Below are 22,888 nucleotides of genomic sequence, written 5' to 3' on the forward strand. Positions count from 1 at the left end.
AAAGAGTAGTGAGACAAGGGGATTCACTATCTCCCGTTCTTTTGGTACTGAGCATTGAACCACTAGCAGAAGCTATACGCCAGGATGTAAGAATTCAAGGAATAGAGGATGAAGGCAAATCAGTTCACAAAATAGCATTATTTGCGGATGACGTATTGCTTTTCATAGAAAACCCTTCTCGTTCCATTCCCCCACTTATGCAGTGTCTGCGTGAATATGGCCTAGTTTCAGGTTATAAAATTAATGAAAGTAAATCTGAAGCATTGATGATTTCTGGTGTCTGGCCATCCCAGTTGAACAATCAGGTTTTGTTTCATTGGTCAAAGCAAGGATTTAGATACCTGGGAATTACCCTTACCCCTAAATCTAGCCAACTTTTTGAGCCAACTATAAAAAACTAATAAAAAAATGATTTCTCCCTCTTTCATTCTCACATACTGTCATTTAATGCAGCCAAGTTCTCAACAAAACTGTTTCCATTGTTTTGATTTAATATTTCTGTTATCAGACAACCAAAGTAATATGAAATAATAACTGAAAAAAATCCTGAATTATGATCACGATTCAATCACTGAAAAGAATCATTTACCGGCGTCTGGACATAAGTCACTATTCCCTGCATTATTATCGCTGTTTTTAACTTCCTGTTTGAATGCCTTCAGGATCCTTTGACTTTTTAGGAGTTTATCCATTGAAAGTTATGTGATCCCAAAAACCTGCTTCTTTTATTTTTTAATGTATTGTTTTGGTTATAATGTACTGATTGGAGAGCCTGGTCTCATGAAAAAGCACGACTTTCTGTTTCTATTTGGCGTGCTATTAATAAGCTGAAATTAACTTTGGCGTGCATATAATACACTGGAAGCAACATAATATCTGGTTTAACTCAAAGCGCTGCTCCACTGCCGCTCGCTGAACAGCATGTTCAGCAAAAGCGACGAGCCTCAACAAACTATATTATATTAGGTTTGTCCAATTATGTGTTTATGTATTGTTGCTTGACACTTTTCGCTAGGTTGGCAACATTGTGCATCCATTTCTTTAACTATGGGCTAGGTAGCGGATCAAACAGAAAATGCGCGCTGAGTTAATCGCGCGTTAATAAAATTAGTGCCGTTAAAATGAATTTGCGTTAACATGCTATTAACGCGTTAATTTTGACAGCCCTAATATATATATATATATATATTTTTTTTTTTTAGGAGTAAAACTGCCTCACTTTTGAACTGTGCAGAACTGTACTGCCCTCCAAAGGCAAAGTGCAGTAACTACGCCAACACTGAAAATGAGAAAAATGCCTTTAAAGTTTTTACACCAGCAAACATGTTGAAACTCTCGTTTCTCTGAAACGGGACACAATTGAACCAGGAGACTTTGCCACAAGACAAAACAGTTTACAAAAGTCACAAAGTCCGTTTTAAGCCTTAAAGGGATAGTTCACCCAAAAATGAAATTTTGATGTTTATCTGCTTACCCCCAATGCATCCAAGATGTAGGTGACTTTGTTTCCTCAGAAAAACACAAACGAAGATTTTTAACAAAAACCGGTGCAGTCTGCCAGCCTTATCATGGCAGTGGATGGGCACCAAACCTTTAAAAGTAAACAAAAACATGCACAGACAAATCCAAATTACACCCTGCGGCTCGTGACGATACATTGATGTCTTAAGACACGAAACGATCAGTTTTTGTGAGAAACTGAACAGTATTTATATCATTTTTTAACTTTGATACACAGCCACGTCCATCTGTCATGTGCACGAGTTTGGTATCAGTCACGTCACATGAGCACGCGCTTCTGGCGTAGAATACGCAAACGCCGTAAGGGGAAATCAGTGAAAAGTCCCGGATGAGTTTGCGCAAACTAATGTAATCTTTTAGCTTTAACTCGGTTTAAACAATCAGGATACGCGCAAGTATTTACCATTTTGAATAGCCGCTATACCCACAATCTCTGTGCTCTGTGTAAACAATGAGTGTCGTATACATGCGAGAGATCGCTTACGGCGTTTACGTATTCTACGCCAGAAGCGCGTGCTCATGTGACGTGACTGATGCCAAACTCGTGCTCATGACAGATGGACGTGGCTGTGTATCAAAGTTAAAAAATGATATAAATACTGTTCAGTTTCTCACAAAAACCGATCGTTTCGTGTCTTAAGACATCAATGTATCATCACGAGCCGCAGGGTGTAATTTGGATTTGTCTGTGCATGTTTTTGTTTACTTTTAAGGTCTGGTGCCCATCCACACCCATGATAAGGCTGGCAGACTGCAACGGTTTTCGTTAAAAATCTTCGTTTGTGTTTTTCTGAGGAAACAAAGTCACCTACATCTTGGATGCATTGGGGGTAAGCAGATTAACATCAAATTTTCATTTTTGGGTGAACTATCCCTTTAACTCAATTTTGAACAAATGTGTAGTTACTGCGCTTTGCCTTTGGAGGGCAGTATACATCTCCGCTGTATGTTTTTATCATATTCCTGTCACAAAAAGTGAATACAAAGAGCTGCAGCTCAATACTTTCATACACTGACAGTAAATCGTTTGAAATAATGAAAAAGTTTTGATGTTTTTAAAACAAGCCTGTTCTGCTCACCAAGCTGCATTCATTTAATTAAAAATATAGTAAAACAGTGAAATATTATTGCAATTTAAAACGGCTGTTTTCTACGTAAATATCTATCGAAATGTAATTTATTTCTGTGATCAAAGCTGACTTTCCAGCATCATTACTGCAGTGCATCATTATACCAAACCTGACAGAAAGTCATCTTTAGTAATATAGACTGGTTGTTATGTGAATTAATGTCTTATTTTTAAGAGGATTATGATGATGAAGATTTTAGTTCTCCAGGTTTGTTTCTTCTCTTTGTGGCCTTTTGTTGTTTTTCTTGACAATTGAATGTCAGCAGAGTCTCGGATCTGGTTTGAGAGAAGAATTTCTAAGATATTTGGGAACATAATGGCAAATGAGAGCAGGACTGAACAATGTGGAGGAAAATTATAATTGCAGTATTCCCCAAAAATATGAGTTTGATTAAAAAAAAAAAAAAGTGTTTAAATTCTATAAAATGTGTCTATATTGTATTTGCTGTTCAGGTTTGTAATGCTATGCGATTTGCCCAGAACATTGTTGCATATATTATTACAAATGATACTGTATATAATATTATATTCATATAATATTAAATAATTTTATAAAATAAAATTCTGAAATCACAATAAATATGACATGTAATGTAAATATGACATCACTTAATATTATAGTGAAATAGGTAAAAAAAAAAAAAAAAAAAAGTTGGAATATTGATTTAAACGTGTTTTTAAGTTTGGCTTGTCATATATTGTGGCTATGAATAATAAGGAAAAAGTAGTGGTATATTATAGAAATATAAAATACGAACATTACAAAAATATGGTGAATATATCTTCAGTAAATGAGACCATTTATTTACCATTATATGTATCACTGAAACATCATTCATTGTCGTATTCGGATAGTTAGGAGTTTTAGCCGACCTACATTGAATTTAATGTTTTCTGATCAGGCGCTGAGTGGAATGCACATTAAAGGTCCTTCTAACAGAAAACAAGGAGAGGGGGTTCAGCGAAATATTGCGTCCTGCTGCCATTTTTTTCTGATCCCTTTCTGGGAGAGAGAAAACTTTTCCGTTAGAAACGAAAAGATGCTGAACGTTAAAAATCCTCATAAAGGATCATATTTGACGGTAAGTTTAGTTATCATGCTTTATTTAATGTCGGATGATATTCCGTGTATTTCTACGATATCGTGACTCTGCTGCTGTTTTCGGACAAAAACAAAAAAACTGACGCCCGAGAGATGATCGAAAGTGAAAGCAAAGATGACGGGATGATTTTCTAATATTTACCGAGATTATACACTTTAACATATTTCCACAGAAGAAGGGTTTCTTATCATGTTTTGTGACATATATTCTCTGTCTCTACATTTACAAAGCTATTTAAACAGCAGCAGAGTTTCAGGTTTATCTGATGTGGAATTACAAAATAAGAGCCCACCCAAATCTTTGTCTCTGCTTTTAAAAATAAAAGTCCTAGATTGCAGATTTTATCAAAATGTAAAGTCTTATTTTCCTTTACGAAATAAACATCCTTTGAAGACTTCAGTCCGTACGCTATATTTTCTTTTATTTATTAATAATAATAAATGCTTACCTGTTTCTCTGTTTCAGACGAAATAATGCCCATGGCAGAAGAGATGACAGAAGTTGCAAAATGGTGCAAACATCTTTCTTGAACTGAAGTTACACAGTTAGTTGCACTTCCATTTCTATTCCCTTTTTACGTTTGCCTGTCCATCAAGCATGCTTTTGGACATCGATTTATATTTGGTGGACATTATTTTGTGCAATTCAAATGTCACTGAGATGTTCTTTTTATATATTTTGCATCACATAATGTAATACTGCTATTATTGCTGATGTTGCCTCAAGAAGTGTGAGTGTGATCGTAAAACAATGTTCTTCTATTTTAGTATACATCCAAAAAATAAATGTACTTCTGGGATAAAAGATTTGCTTCATTACTCCAGTATTTACTGGCAAATTATCCTTTAGAACTCATTCTAATATACTGATTCATTATCAGTGCAAGAAACTTTATAAGCCTTTTTGATGAATTAAAAGTTAAAATATCAGCATTTATTTAAAATAGAAATATTTTCTAACAATTTACACTACTGTTCAAAAGTCTGGGGTCAGTTTTGTTCTGTTTTTAATCAAATAAATGCAGTCTTGATAAAAATAAAAAGCATTACAAGTCTTACTAATTACAAACCTTTGAGCAGTAGTTTATAAATATATATATATATATACATGTGCGCATGGTGCATTGTAGGAAAGATAGGAAATAGGAAAGATTATGTGGATATTTTAAATGTTTGGTCAATATTAAACAAGGAATTTGATGGGCCTTTGGTGCCCTTTTCAGGCATTTCTATTAAAATTGTAATGTAAACTGTTAATTTTGTATTAGATTATGTATTTCAACACTGTTATTTAATGACAGCATATGGTCATTATTAATCAATAATCATAATTGCCTCTGTGTTTTAATATAATGCATTTTAAGTCACTGTGTTTACTTAGATCCGCTTGTATTCATATTAAGAAGACGGCGTTAGTCGTGAGATTATTACCGACATTAAAACACATTATTAACGTCGACAGAATAAAATAAAGTTTCACAGGATTATGAACGCACCTGAAAGTGATGCACGAGCTTCGTCTTGGGCTTTTTTTTACTTTCGTTGATGTCTCTTTCCAGGACCAGGCATATTGTTCATCAATTATTATCATCATTTTTGGCCAATATTTGGCTGAGATACAACTATTTGAAAATCTGGGCCTGTATTTCACAAAACATTTGATCTTAGCACTAAGAGTTCTTCTAAATAGCAGTAACTAAGTTTTAACTAACTTCTCTTAAAACCTATTCCCAAAGCTGCTGAGACAAACTCTTACTCAGGAATATAGAAGCCAAGCTGAGAGAGGGGCGAAGTTGAGCTCATTACTATGGATGATGTCAGCATGCTCATTAACTATGCACACAGTGATTGGCTGATAGGAGTCTCGGTCAGATTTATTCATTAACTATTGTAGAGCGCAATATAATGTTGTCATATTCAAATAAAAAAATGTAAAATGCAGGCTGTCACTAATTGAACAAGTATATGTTCAGCTGATTGCAACATGTGTGCTTCTCATAAACAATTAGCAGATCTGCATATAAACAGCCTTTTTATTGACAGACTAGAATAATCATGGCTGATAGTAAGATATGCAAAGCAAACGTAAAAGAAAACCAAACTGGACTCAAATTTAGGACAAATTTAGGACTGATACGTCCATTATTTTTAGGATTTTTTCCTAAAACTGCGAGTTATGAGCAACTATTAGCCTTAAGATGTTTTGTGAATATGGGCCCAGAAATCTGAAGGTGCAAAAACATCAAAATATTGGCTGTTACCAAAATAATGCATATTACTAAACAAAAATTAAGTTTTGATACTATTTTTTATGAACTATTTTGGCGAGACACTGCAGGTGAATAGGGTAAAAGTATTAACTATTATTTATTACCTTACCTTAACCTGATTTATTACTTTGATAATTGCAAACATTTTTTTTTTTGTAATACAAGTTTTCTAAAAATGAGGTTTAAATATGCAAATGAGCCATTATTTAATTAAATATGTGCTAATTTGCATGCATTTCTAGCTGAAAAATCTAAACACTGGATGAAGTCAGTTTCAAAAATTGTTTAATTTTTTTGACATATATTAGAGTCAAAAGTTTTTACAGAGGGAATTTTGGGTCTCATTTTGTCTCATTTTGACAGGAAACCCTACTTATTTATTTTAATTTTGGGGGGAATAAAATGTATAAAATCAAGCAAATTCTATCTGAACAAATCCCTCTGTAAAATCCTTCAGGATATAGACAGGAACACAAATGTAAAGTGTGGTGTGTGTGTAAGTGCTGCTGAAGTGGAGATTTATGGCTCAGTGTAGGAGAAAAAACTCTTGGCCTTTATAAATCTGCATTGTGATTGAAATCTATGGACACAAATAGATAAAGTGCTATAAAAGAAACACTTAACAGTGTCCTTTGGATATTTTCTTTCCACTAGTCTATGAAAAACCAAAAATCCCAAAATCTCAAACTTGACAGGTGCATGAAAAAAACGTTTTGCCTGCAATGTCTGCCCTTAATATCCTAATGATTTTTGGCATAAAAGATAATTTAATTGTTTCCCATGCTACTTGAGACTGAAGAAAGAAAGACTGATATACCCATGCTACCAAAAATGTTTAATCTGAGAAACCGTGTTTAGGGTGTAATCATCTCATGATTGCTGACTCGATTTAACTATAGACGGATAAACATGCAAATAAGAGGCACAGGCACATTTTCTAATGGTCTGGTTGGTTTGGTGAAAACACTGAAGCGCATTGTGCAGGAAGAGCAACTATTACACATTTGACTACACTGCAAAAAATGCTTTTCTTACTTAGATTTGTTGTCTTGTTTCCAGCCAAAATATCAAAAAATTCTTGAAACAGGAAGGGTTTTCTTGACAAGTAAAAATGTGTGTCTTGTTTTCAGTAAAAACAAGTCAAAATTAGGTGAGTTTTTGCTTAAAACAAGCAAAACAATCTGCCAATGGGGCAAGAAAAATAGTCTAGTTGTCTGCTTGAAATAAGATTTTTTTTTCTGACCCCATTGGCAGATTATTTTGCTTGTTTTAAGCAAAAACACACTTAATTCTGTCTTGTTTTTAACAAAATCAAGATAATAATTTTTACTTGTCAAGCAAATCCTTCCTGATTTAAGAATTTTTAGATATTTTGCCTGGAAACAAGACGTAAGACGTAAGTAAGAAAAGCATTTTTTTGCAGTGATAATAGGCTTCATGTCAAAGTTTCAGGGGTTTCCAGCAGCGCTTCAACAATTAGACATCAGCAATGAAATAATCATTGTCAGCTTTGGCCTAATGGTTAGAGAGTCTTGTGACCCAAAGATCACGGGTTCAAGTCTCAGAAATACGTTCAGTAAGACACAAGAGCATCAGTGAGGATCACTCTTCAGATCTTCATCACTACAGTCAGTAAACCATCAAAAAAGAGGATCCTCCACAAACTGCTGCAGATGATGAGTCTGATGCTCCACATTCTCTTGAATCTCATTGTGTGTGTCGCATTAAGATTTGTTTTCACTGCAGTTACTGCAATAATAATCACAACATGAGGTTTCTTCTGTTGTGTTTCCATATGCAGGACTGATATCAGTTTGTCATTATGGAGAACAGAGCGAGCAGTCAGAGATCTTCATCTCCTGATCCCAGCTGTGTGTCTCTGAAGAGTGACGGATCCATGCTTGATCCTCCTAAATTTGGTGATCATCCAGTGACCCCTGACCCCAGGTGAGATACAATCACTGGATCACAGAACATCATTTCTCAGACGCTCCATGACCAGACGAACGCTGATTCACATGTTCAACAGCAGCAGATTCAGACAGGAGACACACACCAATCCCACAAACCAGACCAAGAGTCAGTTTACTCGAGAGCTTGTTGATCTGAATGTGAAAACTTGTCATATTAATATTCGTATTTGTAAGTGGAAATCTGCACTCACAGCTCTGATCTGAAAAGCTGGATCAGTTAGCGCTCCGATTGATGTCTTTCTATCACAATTCCCGCTCATTTTTGACCAGGAACACCACCAGTGTGACTCTGTGTCATTTTGTACAAAATAAAAGCATTTCAAAAGAAATTTCCTGGTTAAACATTAAAGTAGACTAGTGTGATCAACCGTGCAATTTATTTTCATATTTTTCTCAATATTGCCAAAATTATTAACAAATAAAGCTTTTTTCACTCAAAAACTGAGGTGCATAAGCTCGGATAAATGACTCCTACAATTGAACTGTTTGAAAATTGAATACAAAACCAGTCCTAATTGAAAGAAAACAAGTTGATAAAAAGATTGATTCCAGTTTTTGGGGATAATATAGCATAACGAGTGATTTATAAGCTATTTTGTGTAGGCTGGTCATTTTTGACCGGGAACACCACAAGTGTGACTCTGTGTCATTTTGTACAAAATAAAAGCATTTCAAAAGAAATTACCTGGTTAAACATTAAAGTAGATTAGTGTGATCAACAGTGCAATTTATTTTCCTATTTTTCTCAATATTGCCCAAATTATTAACAAATAAAGCTTTTTTCACTCAAAAACTGAGGTGCATAAGCTCGGATAAATGACTCCTACAATTGAACTGTTTGAAAATTGAATACAAAACCAGTCCTAATTGAAAGAAAACAAGTTGATAAAAAGATTGATTCCAGTTTTTGGGGATAATATAGCATAACGAGTGATTTATAAGCTATTTTGTGTAGGCTGGTCATTTTTGACCGGGAACACCACAAGTGTGACTCTGTGTCATTTTGTACAAAATAAAAGCATTTCAAAAGAAATTACCTGGTTAAACATTAAAGTAGATTAGTGTGATCAACAGTGCAATTTATTTTCCTATTTTTCTCAATATTGCCCAAATTATTAACAAATAAAGCTTTTTTCACTCAAAAACTGAGGTGCATAAGCTCGGATAAATGACTCCTACAATTGAACTGTTTGAAAATTGAATACAAAACCAGTCCTAATTGAAAGAAAACAAGTTGATAAAAAGATTGATTCCAGTTTTTGGGGATAATATAGCATAACGAGTGATTTATAAGCTATTTTGTGTAGGCTGGTCATTTTTGACCGGGAACACCACAAGTGTGACTCTGTGTCATTTTGTACAAAATAAAAGCATTTCAAAAGAAATTACCTGGTTAAACATTAAAGTAGATTAGTGTGATCAACAGTGCAATTTATTTTCATATTTTTCTCAATATTGCCCAAATTATTAACAAATAATGCTTTTTTCACTCAAAAACTGAGGTGCATAAGCTCGGATAAATGACTCCTACAATTGAACTGTTTGAGAATTGAATACAAAACCAGTCCTAATTGAAAGAAAACAAGTTGGTAAAAAGATTGGATCCAATTTGTGGGGATAATATAGTAGAGGTCGACCGATGTATCGGTTTTGCCGATTAATCGGCACCGATAGTTGATTGGCCGACCTATCGGTTATCGGCAAAAATCCTTGCCGATAGTTTTTCCGGGTTGTGTTCTTTGCTGAAGCGGCTCACGCTCCGCTGTCATAGAGTATGAGAGGTTAAGCCCCAGACCAATGTTTAATGCCAGGATTGTTACCATATATTTGTATTGATTTATATCCAGCTGTTCATATTTTTAGCCAGCAAAGTTGCAGATTTAAAGACACGAGAAAGCAAACTGTGTTCATTCAGCCGACAAAAACAGTCACAGCGCGCCTTAGTTTTACATTACACATCTGTCCCACATCGTTCATAAAGACTTGACCCTGGGCTGGAAAATTGAGTATTGTGCATTTAAGCAAACTATTTGTATTTCTGTAGCTCTAAGTCTGTATGCTTAATATAGAGCTATAATTTATGTTTTAGCCTTTTCTTCAGGCCGTTAAAGCATGGTGAGTTTGCATCTTGTTACGCACTTTATTTCACAATGCCATTTTCCTGTTCCTATTTGATTTTAATAACTGATCAACAAAAATATCTATTAAAAATTAAGATAAAAATAATACAAAACGAAATTCGTTAAAGAAGGGATTTTCCACAAATAAAAACGTACGAAGTGGTCAAAAATTGTCTGACCCTCTCCAATTCTCCTGGCGTATTGCCGTCCAATTCATACCACGTCCTTTATGACATTTACAAATTACACAAACTTCTTTCGTAATTAACATATTAAACTGAAACAAAACAAAAACAAATCATATTTAAACAGAAATGTAAAACAGAAAAGAAATTGTTTCTGAAATGGCTGCAATATAGATCGCACTTTCTCTTTCCGTTTCATGTTTAAACTAACCTTTGCCGCTTTTTGATCATTCTTGAAGTAAACATTTGCCCGTTTGGTGATTAAATACACTGTTTTAGATTTATGCTTGAACGCGTCCTGTGTGTGTGTGTGTGTGTGATACCTGCAAGTTGTCCGCGCAACACAGCGCTGCACTTTTGTTCGGTTTCATTAAAGGGTGGGTGAAAAATAGATTCTCAGATGCATCTCAATCCTCTCTTCAATGAGCGTGTGTTTTTCCCGCATATGGCACGTGTGCGCGCCAGAAACGCGGCTGGCTTCATTGCACAGAATTTCCACAGTGAGCTAATAAGTGTGTATTGTTTGACCGTGTGAGCTATCAATCGCAGTTTTTGACTTTACATGTGCCTTCATTTCTGCCGTTTGTAATGCAGTAGATGCACTGACAGACTTTCAATTGCTCTTTGTGTTTGTTCGTCCTAAAAAGCTTGATTGCAGATGCGGTTAAATGCACTTGGATTTTCAAATACTTTTATACGAAACTGATGTACACACAGTCAGTTATGTTTTCAGAGCAGGACAAAATATCTGATACATCGAAATAGATCTGCATTCGTTTGAATGCAGCCTGTTAAAGCAGCCACTGTCTGATCTCATCAGTAATAATCAAACGAAAAAGAAAAAAACAACTATTTCTGTAAACTTGCCGACACTTAAAGAACACTAATTTTAAATAAGTAATTGTTTTAAAAAGTAGCCAGCTTATATAATAAAAAAATGTTAAAATTATAGATTCCCACCCATCAACTAAGATTGGTGAAAGCTGTAGAATAGAAGTGTTGTTCAAAGTGTTAATTTCAACATTTACTGATATATTGTTAAATTTCGAAGTTCATTTTGTTACCATTAATGAACTATGAAATAACTTTAATGATCAATTTATAATTAATATTAATATTTTTATTCATTTACAAAGTATGGTTTAGTATTTATTTTTTTAAATCGTAGAGCACTATTTTACTTGCCCTTCAATATCCATTTTCAAAATCTATCGGTTAATTAATCGGTATCGGCCAGCGTGGTCCAACCTAGCTATCGGTATCGGTAAAAACCAATATCGGTCGACCTCTATAATATAGCATAACAAGTGATTTATAAGCTATTTTGTGTAGGCTGGTCATTTTTGACCGGGAACACCACAAGTGTGACTCTGTGTCATTTTGTACAAAATAAAAGCATTTCAAAAGAAATTTCCTGGTTAAACATTAAAGTAGACTAGTGTGATCAACAGTGCAATTTATTTTCATATTTTTCTCAATATTGCCAAAATTATTAACAAATAATGCTTTTTTCACTCAAAAACTGAGGTGCATAAGCTCGGATAAATGACTCCTACAATTAAACTATTTGAAAATTGAATACAAAACCAGTCCTAATTGAAAGAAAACAAGTTGATAAAAAGATTGAATCCAATTTTTGGGGATAATATAGCATAACAAGTGATTTATAAGCTATTTTGTGTAGGCTGGTCATTTTTGACCGGGAACACCATAGGTGTAACAAGGTGAAAAAAACAACACAAAAAAAAAAAAAAATGTGGACAAGTTGTTATAGTCTTTGTGAACAAAGTCACTAAGTTTCAGTTCAATGCGATAACATTAACTAGTATTTTCAGGAAAAAGAAAATCTTCTCCAGTCAAAAATTACATGAACACCACATGAGGGTTAATGTGTTTAAGACTCTTATCTCCAGTGATAATAGGCTTCATGTCAAAGTTTCAGGGGTTTCCAGCAGCGCTTCAACAATTAGACATCAGCAATGAAATAATCATTGTCAGCTTTGGGGATAATTTTCAGGAAAAAGAAAATCTTCTCCAGTCAAAAATGACATGAACACCACATGAGGGTTAATATGTTTAAGACTCTATAAGGACCTGCAGGAACTTGTTTTACTCATACTCCTGAACAGACCGACTTTTCTATTGTCTTACATTTAATCTACACATCCTTTATTTTTAGATATTTTTATCTGTTCTTCTTTTGATGTTTCAGCAGAGCAGATGGAAACCAAAGCATGTCTCGAGGAGCCGCCTCTGTCTTCTGTCTCAACAACACGAGCGTTACAGCGTCCCTGAATAAACATGATCAACCAGAGAATGATGAACTACAGAGAGTCAAAGACAGACTCAAAACCAGCATGAAGAACAAGTATGAGAGATTATTTGAGGGACTGAAACTCCAGGGCAATGAAACTCTCCTGAACAGCATCTACACACAGCTCTACATCATAGAGGGAGAGAGAGAAGGAGTGAATGAAGAACATGAGGTTTTACAGATGGAGAAAACACAACACTCACAAGACACTCCGATCTACTGCAATGACATCTTTAAAGCCTCATCTGAACCAGGATGTGAGGAGAAAGACCAAATCAAGACTGTTCTTACTCAAGGCATCGCTGGAATTGGAAAAACCGTCTCTGTGCAGAAGTTCATTCTGGACTGGGTCGAGGGAAAAGCCAATCAGGATGTAGATTTCATGTTTGTGCTTCCATTTCGAGAGCTGAACTTGATCCGAGATCATCAGTACAGTCTTCACAGGCTTCTGCTGGACTTTCATCCTGAACTTCAAGATCTGGACTCAAAGATTTATGAGGAGTGTAAAGTTGTGTTCATCTTTGATGGTTTGGATGAAAGTAGAATCACACGGATGTTTGATTGGTCAGATGACCAGAAAGTTTGTGATGTGACTGAGACTTCATCAGTGGGTGTGTTGATGTCAAACCTGATGAAAGGAGAACTGCTTCCCTCTGCTCTCATCTGGATCACCTCCAGACCAGCAGCAGCCAATCAGATCCCCTCCAAATACATCAACCGTCTGACAGAAATACAGGGATTCAATGAGCCTCAGAAGGAGGAATATTTCAGGAAGAGAATCAGTGACCAGCATCAAGCCAGCAGAATCATCTCACACATCCGAAGAGCAAGAAGCCTCCACATCATGTGCCACATCCCCGTCTTCTGCTGGATCTCATCCACTGTGCTTCAGAAGATCCTGGAAGAAGATCTGAGTGCAGAAATCCCTCAAACTCTGACTGAAATGTACATCCACTTCCTGCTGATTCAGATCAACATGAGGAACCAGAAGTATGAAGAGAGAGATCCAGAGAAACTCCTGCAGTCCAACAGAGACGTGATTGTGAAACTTGCAGAAGTGGCTTTCAAGCAGCTGATGAAGGGCAATGTGATGTTCTATGAGGAGGACCTGATTGAGAGCGGCATTGACGTCACTGACGCCTCAGTGTATTCTGGGATTTGCACTGAGATCTTTAAGGAGGAATCTGTGATCAATCAGAGGAAAGTCTACAGCTTCATCCATCTCAGTGTTCAGGAGTTTCTTGCTGCATTTTACTGGTTTCACTGCTGTACATGCAGTGCTCTCACAGTGCTTGAAGATTTTGAACCATTGTATAATTTGCTTAAAGGAGTCGTAGATAAAGCTCTTCTGAGTAAAACTGGACATCTGGATCTGTTCCTGCGGTTCCTGCTGGGCATCTCACTGGGGTCCAATCAGAGACTCTTACAGGATCTACTGACACACACGGTGGACACCTCACAAACCATCAAGAAAATCACACAGTACATTAAAGATATAATTAAGCACGGTGATCTGTCAGCTGAGAGATCCATCAATCTGTTTCTGTGTCTTTTTGAAGTGAATGATCAGACTCTGTACAGAGATATTCAGGAGTTTGTGAGATCAGACAATCACTCAGAGAAGAAACTCTCTCCTGCTCACTGCTCAACAATCGCCTACATGCTTCAGATGTCAGAGGAGGTGATGGATGAATTTGATCTGAAGAAATACAACACGACACAAGAGGGTAGAAGACGACTTATACCAGCTGTCCACAACTGCAGAAAGGCTTTGTGAGTACTGAATTCATGTATTACGATAGACTAAAAGTGAATGAAAATGTTTCTGAAAATTCTCTGATTCTCTTTTAGACTTGCTGACTGTAATCTCACGGTTGAGTCCTGTAAAATACTTTCTTCAGCTCTTCAATCCTCAAATTCTCCTCTGAGAGAGCTTGATGCGAGTAACAATGATGTGCAGGATTCAGGAGTGAAGCTGATCTCTGATGCTCTGAAGAGTCATAACTGTCAGCTAGAGATACTGAGGTGCGTATGTTTACAAGTGTAAAGCACTATAGATTTAAAAGGTTTACCAATTACTTAAAGCTGCAGTCCAGTCCAGTCTGAGGGTGTTTTGGGGCCCTTTAGAATATTTGAAATGCCCTGACATTTGTGCTTTTTTCATTACCTTAAAAACATTTTAACGGCAACTTCATTTATATAGCACTATTTCCTACAACCAGAGTTGTAGACCAATGTGTTTTACAATAGAAAACTTAAAAAAAAAAAACTGCAAATAATAAAAAAGGGTGTAAAACCACAAGGAAAAAACATCACAATATACAACAAAAACATAGAACAAGTAAAAAATTGAAAAGCCTTGTCGAACAGATGGGTTTTTAATTAAGACGAAGCCATTCTAATAAAATGGGAAGATCATTCCAGAGTCTTGGGGCAATTGAAGCAAAAGCGCGATCGTCCCTACACTTCCGCTTTGTATTGGGAATGAACAAAAGTCTCTGGTTAGAAGACCGTAGGGATCTGGTAACACTGTGCTCAGTCAATAAATATATCATGGAGCCATACCATGTAGTGATTTATAAACACATAAGGATAACCCACCAATGTTTGGATTTGGAACAGTTAAAGAATCTGAGGATTTAAAAACAATAAATTCTGTTTTGTCCTCATTAAAATACAGAAAGTTTAGCGACAACTATGCCTTTACATCTGTCAAACAGGAAATGCAGTCCATCTGAATTTCATTTTACAGGCAGACAGGCACTAATCAATACAGAACACTATCAGAAGTCACTTTATTTTTCACAAATTTAAATGCAAGAGGTCAAGTAATTTTGTTTACGTAGCATTCACATAAAAGAAACAAATAGATGAATGGATGATAGGCTATTTTATCCCACAATAGACTTTTACAACCTAAACATTGAAAAATTCATGTAAAATGTGTTTTAGATAGGCTAAAGAGAGGACCCACAGTCATAAATTGAAACCCTCAAAAGAAAATCTAAGTTGCACACACTCAAATGCAATGTGAACACACACAACTTCCCACTACACACTTACGTTTCTGTGGTTCCCTCCTTTCCTCTAGTGGAATTTATTTCCATGGTCCAAACGGAAAGTTAGAAAAGTGTCATTAAAGTTTTACTAGTGCATTTCTCACTTTCCAAAACACAGTCAGAAAACATTTGGCTAATGTTTTGATTGCATTAAGTCCAAACATAATGGGAAAAGACTGAACTTTCATGCATGCAACATCTGAGTTTGTGTAAGATGTTGCACTACACTTCATTTTCAGTAAGAATAAGAATAAGTGTGTTAACGTTTCTTTTTCTGTACAGTCTAGTCTCTAATTGTCAGTAAATTTGAATTTCACATGAAAAAAAAAATTTTAGCCTGAATAGCAAATCGCTCTCTTTAAAATACAAACCTTGTGCAATCAGATGCACATTTAAAACTGGAGTAATCTGATTTTAGTCAGTGTTTCATAAACGCATAAACCTTTTTGGATTACAATCTGCAAGCAAAATTGTATGTTTAATTATTCCATCTGCTATAAACTATCCGGCACCTGCAGCATCTTCACATTATATACACATTCACGTTATAGCTACTAGGCACCTTCTTTATATTTACAGAAGTGAAAGTAATGATGCAGCAGCATGCTTGAATTTCCTGCAAAAACCTACCCGTACCACTCAAATTAGAACACATTATTATAAACTAACCGTTGTGAAAGTAAGGCGATAGTTTTGAACACTGGCTGTTTATGTATTTGCTCATAAAATTGATTTTGTATAATTTGTAACCAAAAAAGTTTGGCTGGAAAAGTGTCCAAAACCCCTCTTAAACCAGCTATGACCAGCTAAAACCAGCCTAGACTGGTCGGCTGGTCTTAGATGGTTTAAGCCGGAGGTAGCTGGTTTTAGCTGGTCTCCCAGCCTGGCCAGGCTGGAAAAGTGTCCAAAACCCCTCTTAAACCAGCTAAAACCAGCATAGACTGGTCGGCTGGTCTTAGATGGTTTATGCCGGAGGTAGCTGGTTTTAGCTGGCTGGTCTTAGATGGTTTAAGCCGGAGGTAGCTGGTTTTAGCTGGTCTCCCAGCCTGGCCAGGCTGGAAAAGTGTCCAAAACCCCTCTTAAACCAGCTATGACCAGCTAAAACCAGCCTAGACTGGTCGGCTGGTCTTAGATGGTTTAAGCCGGAGGTACCTGGTTTTAGCTGGTCTCCCAGCCTGGCCAGGCTGGAAAAGTGTCCAAAACCCCTCTTAAACCAGCTATGACCAACTAAAACCAGCCTAGACTGGTCGGCTGGTCTTAGATGGTTTAAGCCGGAGGTAGCTGGTTTTAGCTGGTCTCCCAGCCTGGCCAGGCTGGAAAAGTGGCCAAAACCCCTCTTAAACCAGCTAAAACCAGCCTAGACTGTGTAACCAAAAAAGTTACGGACTGCAGCTTTAATATCTTTAACAGGATCATGATGCTAGTGTTAATGTCTCCTTTTTTTGTAGGTTATCAGGGTGTATGGTGACGGATAAAGGATGTTGTTATTTGGCTTCAGCTCTGAGTTCAAACCCATCACACCTGAGAGAGCTGGACCTGAGCTACAATCACCCAGAACACTCAGCACTTCAGCTGCGCTCTTTTCAAAATAATCCAGACTATATGCTGAAGATACTCAAGTATGAACACAACACCAATTCTTACATACTGTCCTGTGTGTGTGTGATTAAAATAAATGTTAGGGTTGTCTAAACTGACATATATTAGTAATGCATGACTGTAAAAACTACTGAAATGTCCTAGTTTAATCAAATCCCTGTCCAGGCAACCCAAAATGTTTGCAGTGATACCCATCAGATAAACTGAAAAAATTCACCATTTATCTTGTGGTGTTAAATCAGAACATCTGTTTGAAAAGACAGTAAACTGAATATCACATCAGCCAATAAGTTTTCTTAACGTGTGACCGTTTGTCTGTTTTTAGTTTAGACAACGGAGGACTTTGCAGGGTTAAACCAGGACTGCAGAAGTGTAGGTTTTCAGTCTCACACATTTAGATCTTTTAAACATTCTAATGTCTTATAGATGTTTTAATGCTGTAACTTTTCTTTCAGATTTCTGCGATCTCACACTGGACCCAAACACTTTAAACAATGAACTCATACTGTCTGAGGATAAAAAAAAGGTCACGCATGTGAAAGTTCCTCAGCCGTATCCTGATCATCCAGACAGATTTGAAGGCATTTCTCAAGTTCTGAGTAGAGAGAGCCTTACTGGACGCTGTTACTGGGAGGCTCAGTGGGAAGTGTGGGCTCGTGTAGCAGTGAGCTACAAAGGAACCAACAGGAAAGGAGGTAATAACAGTGTGTTTGGGCTTGATGACAAATCCTGGAGTCTTTTCTGCAATGCCAACGGATTTAACATTTGGCACAATAACAAAACCAACAACATACCTGTTCCTTCATCATCTAAAAAAGCGGGAGTTTATCTGGACTGGCCAGCCGGCACTCTGTCCTTCTACAGCGTCTCTGACACACACACGCTCACACACTTACACACATTCAACACCACATTCACTGAACCTCTATATGCTGGATTTATGAATAATCTACTCAACAATTCAGTGTCTCTGTGCAATTAAACACTCATGTTTTATCTATGGACACATATAGACACTGAATCAGTGTTGAAGTTAATGAGGTAATTAGGTAATGATTGATCATTATTGAAGACACCTGATGTTAATAAGCAGAATCACCAAAGGAGAAAACCAACATTTTTAAGCAACCATTATAGTGGTCAGTGTTCGCATTAGTTAGGCTCTTGACCCGTAAATCTTTAATATTAGGTCTTGTTTGGTTGCAAGGGCCGATAAGTAAGGAACTGCTTTGTATTTATATACATCGCATTTTGAGTTCATTTAAAACTTGAAGGGGTTGATGTCCTATTTGCAAAGTTTATAGTAGTAATAGTGGACTGTATGTAGACCTTTCCTTTTTATTTATTCTAATTTTGTCTACAGTATATGTCTAATACTTTAAATATTTGTTGTTATCTATCAAAATTGTGATACAATTTGTGATACTGTTCTTGTATAGAAATTTTTCACTAAATTGCAGCCCGCTTTGTCATTGTTCATTTAAGACTTGAAGGGGCTGATGTCCTATTTGCAAAGTTTACAGTAGTAATAGTGGACTGGATGTAGACATTTCCATTTCATTTATTCTAATTTTATCTACAGTATGTATTTAAAACTTTAAATATTTTTTTGTTTTCTGTCAAAATGTTCTTGTGTGGAAGTGTTTGTAGTAAAAGCTGTTTTGCACAGAAATTCATTGCAGCCGGCTTTGTTTTTGATGTTTATTTGCGAGTAGGTATTGTATGAATAACGTAAGTCAATGTAGCTTTACACATACACACACTTTGTACTAAAGGTACATCCAAAATAGTGATGTCACTGTCTAAGCAGAGGGATGTTGTGCAACCCTATATAGTCCACACATGACAAATGAGGTAATAATCAATATTTCAGAATATCTGAGTTTTAATTATTTGACTACAAATCTCACCTCATCATTCCTCCCAGTCATTATTTCCAGGATAATCTGAGATGCCCCCAAGCTGGCTTCTTAAAACTGACTAAATATTTAAAAAGAGCCGTTCTTTGATCGCCAAGATCCGGATCCCCACAAAGAGCCATAAATCCCATCACTAATTGACTGCTTGACATAATCATCATGTAGTGACTTGAGTATTTTTTTTATAAACAGGTTGTAAAAACATCTTTCCAAAATGTCTAGGAAGTGTTGGATCTCCTGTGGATTGTCAAGGATATTACAATTAGTAAAATAAAAACTAACTTAGAGATTAAACACTAGGTGATTCACATCAAACAATGAATATGTTTAAACATAATCATCACCTGATGAAGTGAGCTTATGTCTGGCTGTTTTTACTCAAATACAGCAGCCAAACAAAATCTAGTGTTAAAGATTTAAGAGTCAAGAGCCCAACTAATGCAAACATTGACCACTAGAATGGTTGCTTAAAAATGTTGTTTTTCTCCTTTGGTGATTCCGCTTATTAACATCAGCTGTCTTCAATAATGATCAATCTTCACTTTGTTAATCACCTAATTATCTCATTAACTTCAACACCGCTTCAGTGTCTATATGTGTCCACACTCAGAGTGTTAAATTAACACTGGGGATTTTGCTGTGCAGAAGGTATAATGATTATATGTATTAATGCTAATAGTGTACAGAGTGTTTAAGAGTTTGAAGACTTTATTGTTGTAAAAAAACACAATACAAAAGAAGGGAAAGACACTGAAGTCTCAATGTGATTTTGTTTTTCCTGATAATTCAGGCACTTTTAATCTGCCCACGAGTTCCGCGGCCAGGAACCCTTAAAGGTTATCGGATCTATTGTTCAAACGATTGTGAACAATTGCTTTGCAAATGGGTTTGTACCAGGGGAGACGAAGCATGCCTTTATTCATCCACTTCTTAAAATTTTCAATTTAGACCCAACAGTCTTATCAAATTTTAGGCAAATTTCTACCCTCTCTTTTCAACACGGTCTCACCCCTATTCGTCACATACTGCCGTTTGGTCATTTTCCCCTCACGTCCAAAAGCCGACGTTGAGGGTACCCCTTTTTCGTTGCGTGGCACCGTAGAGGGTCATCCGATAGATTTGAATGCAAATCCCTCATCTTTGGATTTTGACGAAAGGGGGTTAGGCATCCAGCGGTTTTCCTGCGCTTGAAATTATTGCTTCTGGCGATTGATTTTGTGCTGCAAATTTGTATTTTGCAGAAGCGTGCGTCGTCGCATGGACTGTCACAATCATTGGTGCGGTGACCATACATTTTTGTGGAGCAGAAACCCTTGTCTGTATCGCTACCACGACTTTTATATATATAATTTAATATATATATATATATATATATATTGGGTTACATTAAAATGGCTTTATTAAACGAGTTACAGTAGTTACAGGACTGCATATTTGCTGTAGGCTTAAACGGGTCTTAATTTAGGTGGGATATTTTTTAATTGTATTTTTTATTTTTTTATTTTTGGTTGTGTCTCTCATCCAGCGACGCATAGCAACCGTCGCTATGGGTAAACAACACTCTGTCCTAGAATTCTGTGTGGTCTGGTCTAGATAAAAACAAAAAAAAAACAATAGCCTACTTTTATAGATCTTTCTCAAAACTGATTATGAAGTTGTGATAAATGAAAAAGCATACTGCAGAAATGTTTGTATTAATATTATATGGCCAAACCCCGGCCTGCCAAAGAGATGGATGCATTCTGGGAAGTGATGTGTTTCAATGTAATGGCTACATATTCCCCCGTTTCCTTCACTCAGACATTAATGCTGATTCTTTTAAATGTTTGAGCAAGGATATAATATATTAAGACTGTAGTTTTTCATTATGATTGATATTTTGGCGCAATTTTGTGCAACGCGTCACACTGTGCGACGATCCCAGAAACCATTGCCCAGCGCGATTCCACCACGGTAAGTAGCCTACAACAGTCAAATAAGGTGCAAATTTACTAAAAAAGAAAAAAGAAAAAACAGTTTTACAGTGTTTTATAAAGAACTGGAAAACTATTTCTCTACTATTCTTCATAGTAATAGAAAAGCAATCAAAACTGTCCGTTTGTTTTCAATGCGTCTCTTCGATTGTAACTTTATTTATTTTTATTTTATTTTCTCTTTTTTTGTTTTAAGTTTCCCTGACGTTATACTTTCTGTTGTGTTTGTTTGTATGTGTTGTGTAAAGCATAAAAAAGGAAGAGAAATTAATAAGAATTTACACGTCCAAAATGATGAAGTTATGGCCAAAAATTGATTTTGAACGCCACTGTAAGAGCTGTATTAGAAAGAGAGTGACATTATATTTTTGAATTCTTTTTTTAACTTTATTTTACACTTTTTTTTTTTTTTTTTTTTTTTTTTTTTGAGCTGCTGTAACACAGAAATGAAATTTCCCCAGTGTGGGATTAATAAAGTAGATCAAATCTAATCAAATCAATTACAACTGTTTGTTTTATCTCAATGAGATGCAAAGTGGGGTGGTATTAAATTAGTTGTCTTCCCACCTCCTTTCAGGCAGAATTCGATTGTCATATTTAAATACTGTTATCTATCTATCTATCTATCTATCTATCTATCTATCTATCTATCTATCTATCTATCTATCTATCTATCTATCTATCTATAATGTAATCTAATATATATAATGGTTTTAAGTCTGGCAAGGCAAAGTTTACAAGTACCCTGATCACATTATTCCTGTTTGTTTATCAATTTGAATTATGGCAGAACAAAAGGATGTGTTAAAAATATAATGATAGAAGAACCCTTGCTCACACAATGACTTATTTTTAAAGTCATACCTTTTTTATGATATTGATGATAATCAATGATTGCATGAATACATAAGAGGAGCATTTACTTAATGTCTTAGCCTAGTAGTTATTTATTTTGTAATATGTAGTTTGTTGATCTATTCTATTTTGGTTTGGTTTTGTTCTTCTCTTTCTCTGCAGGTTCCTTAATCTCATCTTATCCCCCATCTTAATACTTATTAGCAGCATCTTATTTAAAAAAAAGGCACTTTTAAGAGCCACATTTGTCTTGTTACTTTCTCTACTGTTGTATTGTGTTTTCTCTCTCTCTTTTGAGGTCTTACTGTCTCTCCTCCCTCCCCTGCGAGTGGTGTTTTTGTTTGTCTTGTATTTTGTTTGTCCCTGTGTGTTTGTAGTGTGTTTATATTGTGTGCCATGTCCGATCCTGAGATGGACCGTCACTTGAAGGAGATTAGTGACCTTGTCGATCAGGCTGCATATCAGGCTCAACTCCAAGAGCTTGAACAGCTCATTAGCATGCACCAGGAAGCAGAACCATCCACCAGTCAGGCTTCCATCAGTCATCTATCCACCAGCCAGCCATCAAACAGCAAGCAAGAGGTTAGGTGGATTAAGAGGGACAGTGATGGAAACATTATTCACGGCAGGCCCAGATCATCCCGAAAACAAAGAGGTCAGATTTATTTTACATTCATGTTAATTCAATTGTAGACTTTATCTCCAGATTTAGTTTTGCATCTTGAAATGGTATACAACATGATCACAAGTCATGAGTCTGAATTAGAACATATCTGAGGTTATTGTTACATACCCGTGTCTAGCATCAGGTAAAGTTTGTTTCATTGAGTGTAAAAAGCAACAGCTTTTTGCTACAGCAGGTCCCAGTC

At 36.1% G+C, this 22,888-nt stretch overlaps 1 protein-coding gene and 1 long non-coding RNA gene across 2 annotated transcripts; both read left to right on the forward strand.

The window, feature by feature from the left end:
• The first annotated feature begins 3,679 nt into the window (after positions 1-3,679).
• On the forward strand, positions 3,680-7,968 carry LOC141293126 (uncharacterized). The gene is made up of 3 exons (XR_012340645.1): positions 3,680-3,732; positions 4,219-4,297; positions 7,824-7,968. It is a non-coding gene; the product is annotated as an uncharacterized lncRNA (long non-coding RNA).
• Positions 7,969-12,518: 4,550 nt separating this feature from the next.
• LOC141293125 (protein NLRC3-like) lies at positions 12,519-21,134 on the forward strand. The gene is made up of 5 exons (XM_073825178.1): positions 12,519-14,387; positions 14,466-14,639; positions 17,122-17,292; positions 17,598-17,644; positions 17,728-21,134. The coding sequence occupies exons 1-5, from the start codon at positions 12,535-12,537 to the stop codon at positions 18,252-18,254; spliced, it is 2,772 nt and encodes a 923-aa protein (XP_073681279.1). The 5' UTR covers positions 12,519-12,534; the 3' UTR covers positions 18,255-21,134.
• Positions 21,135-22,888: the final 1,754 nt, after the last annotated feature.

Source organism: Garra rufa, chromosome 19 (assembly GCF_049309525.1).
Source record: "Garra rufa chromosome 19, GarRuf1.0, whole genome shotgun sequence".
Classification (NCBI taxonomy): Eukaryota; Metazoa; Chordata; class Actinopteri; order Cypriniformes; family Cyprinidae; genus Garra; species Garra rufa.

What these genes read in the sequence shown, in the direction of transcription:
- LOC141293125 (XM_073825178.1), top strand. Translation starts at nt 12,535, where the DNA reads ATGTCTCGAGGAGCCGCCTCTGTCTTCTGTCTCAACAACACGAGCGTT. An exon ending in CACAACTGCAGAAAGGCTTT is followed by an intron (nt 14,388 to 14,465) that starts GTGAGTACTGAA and finishes ATTCTCTTTTAG; the next exon opens with ACTTGCTGACTGTAATCTCA. An exon ending in TAAACCAGGACTGCAGAAGT is followed by an intron (nt 17,645 to 17,727) that starts GTAGGTTTTCAG and finishes CTTTTCTTTCAG; the next exon opens with ATTTCTGCGATCTCACACTG.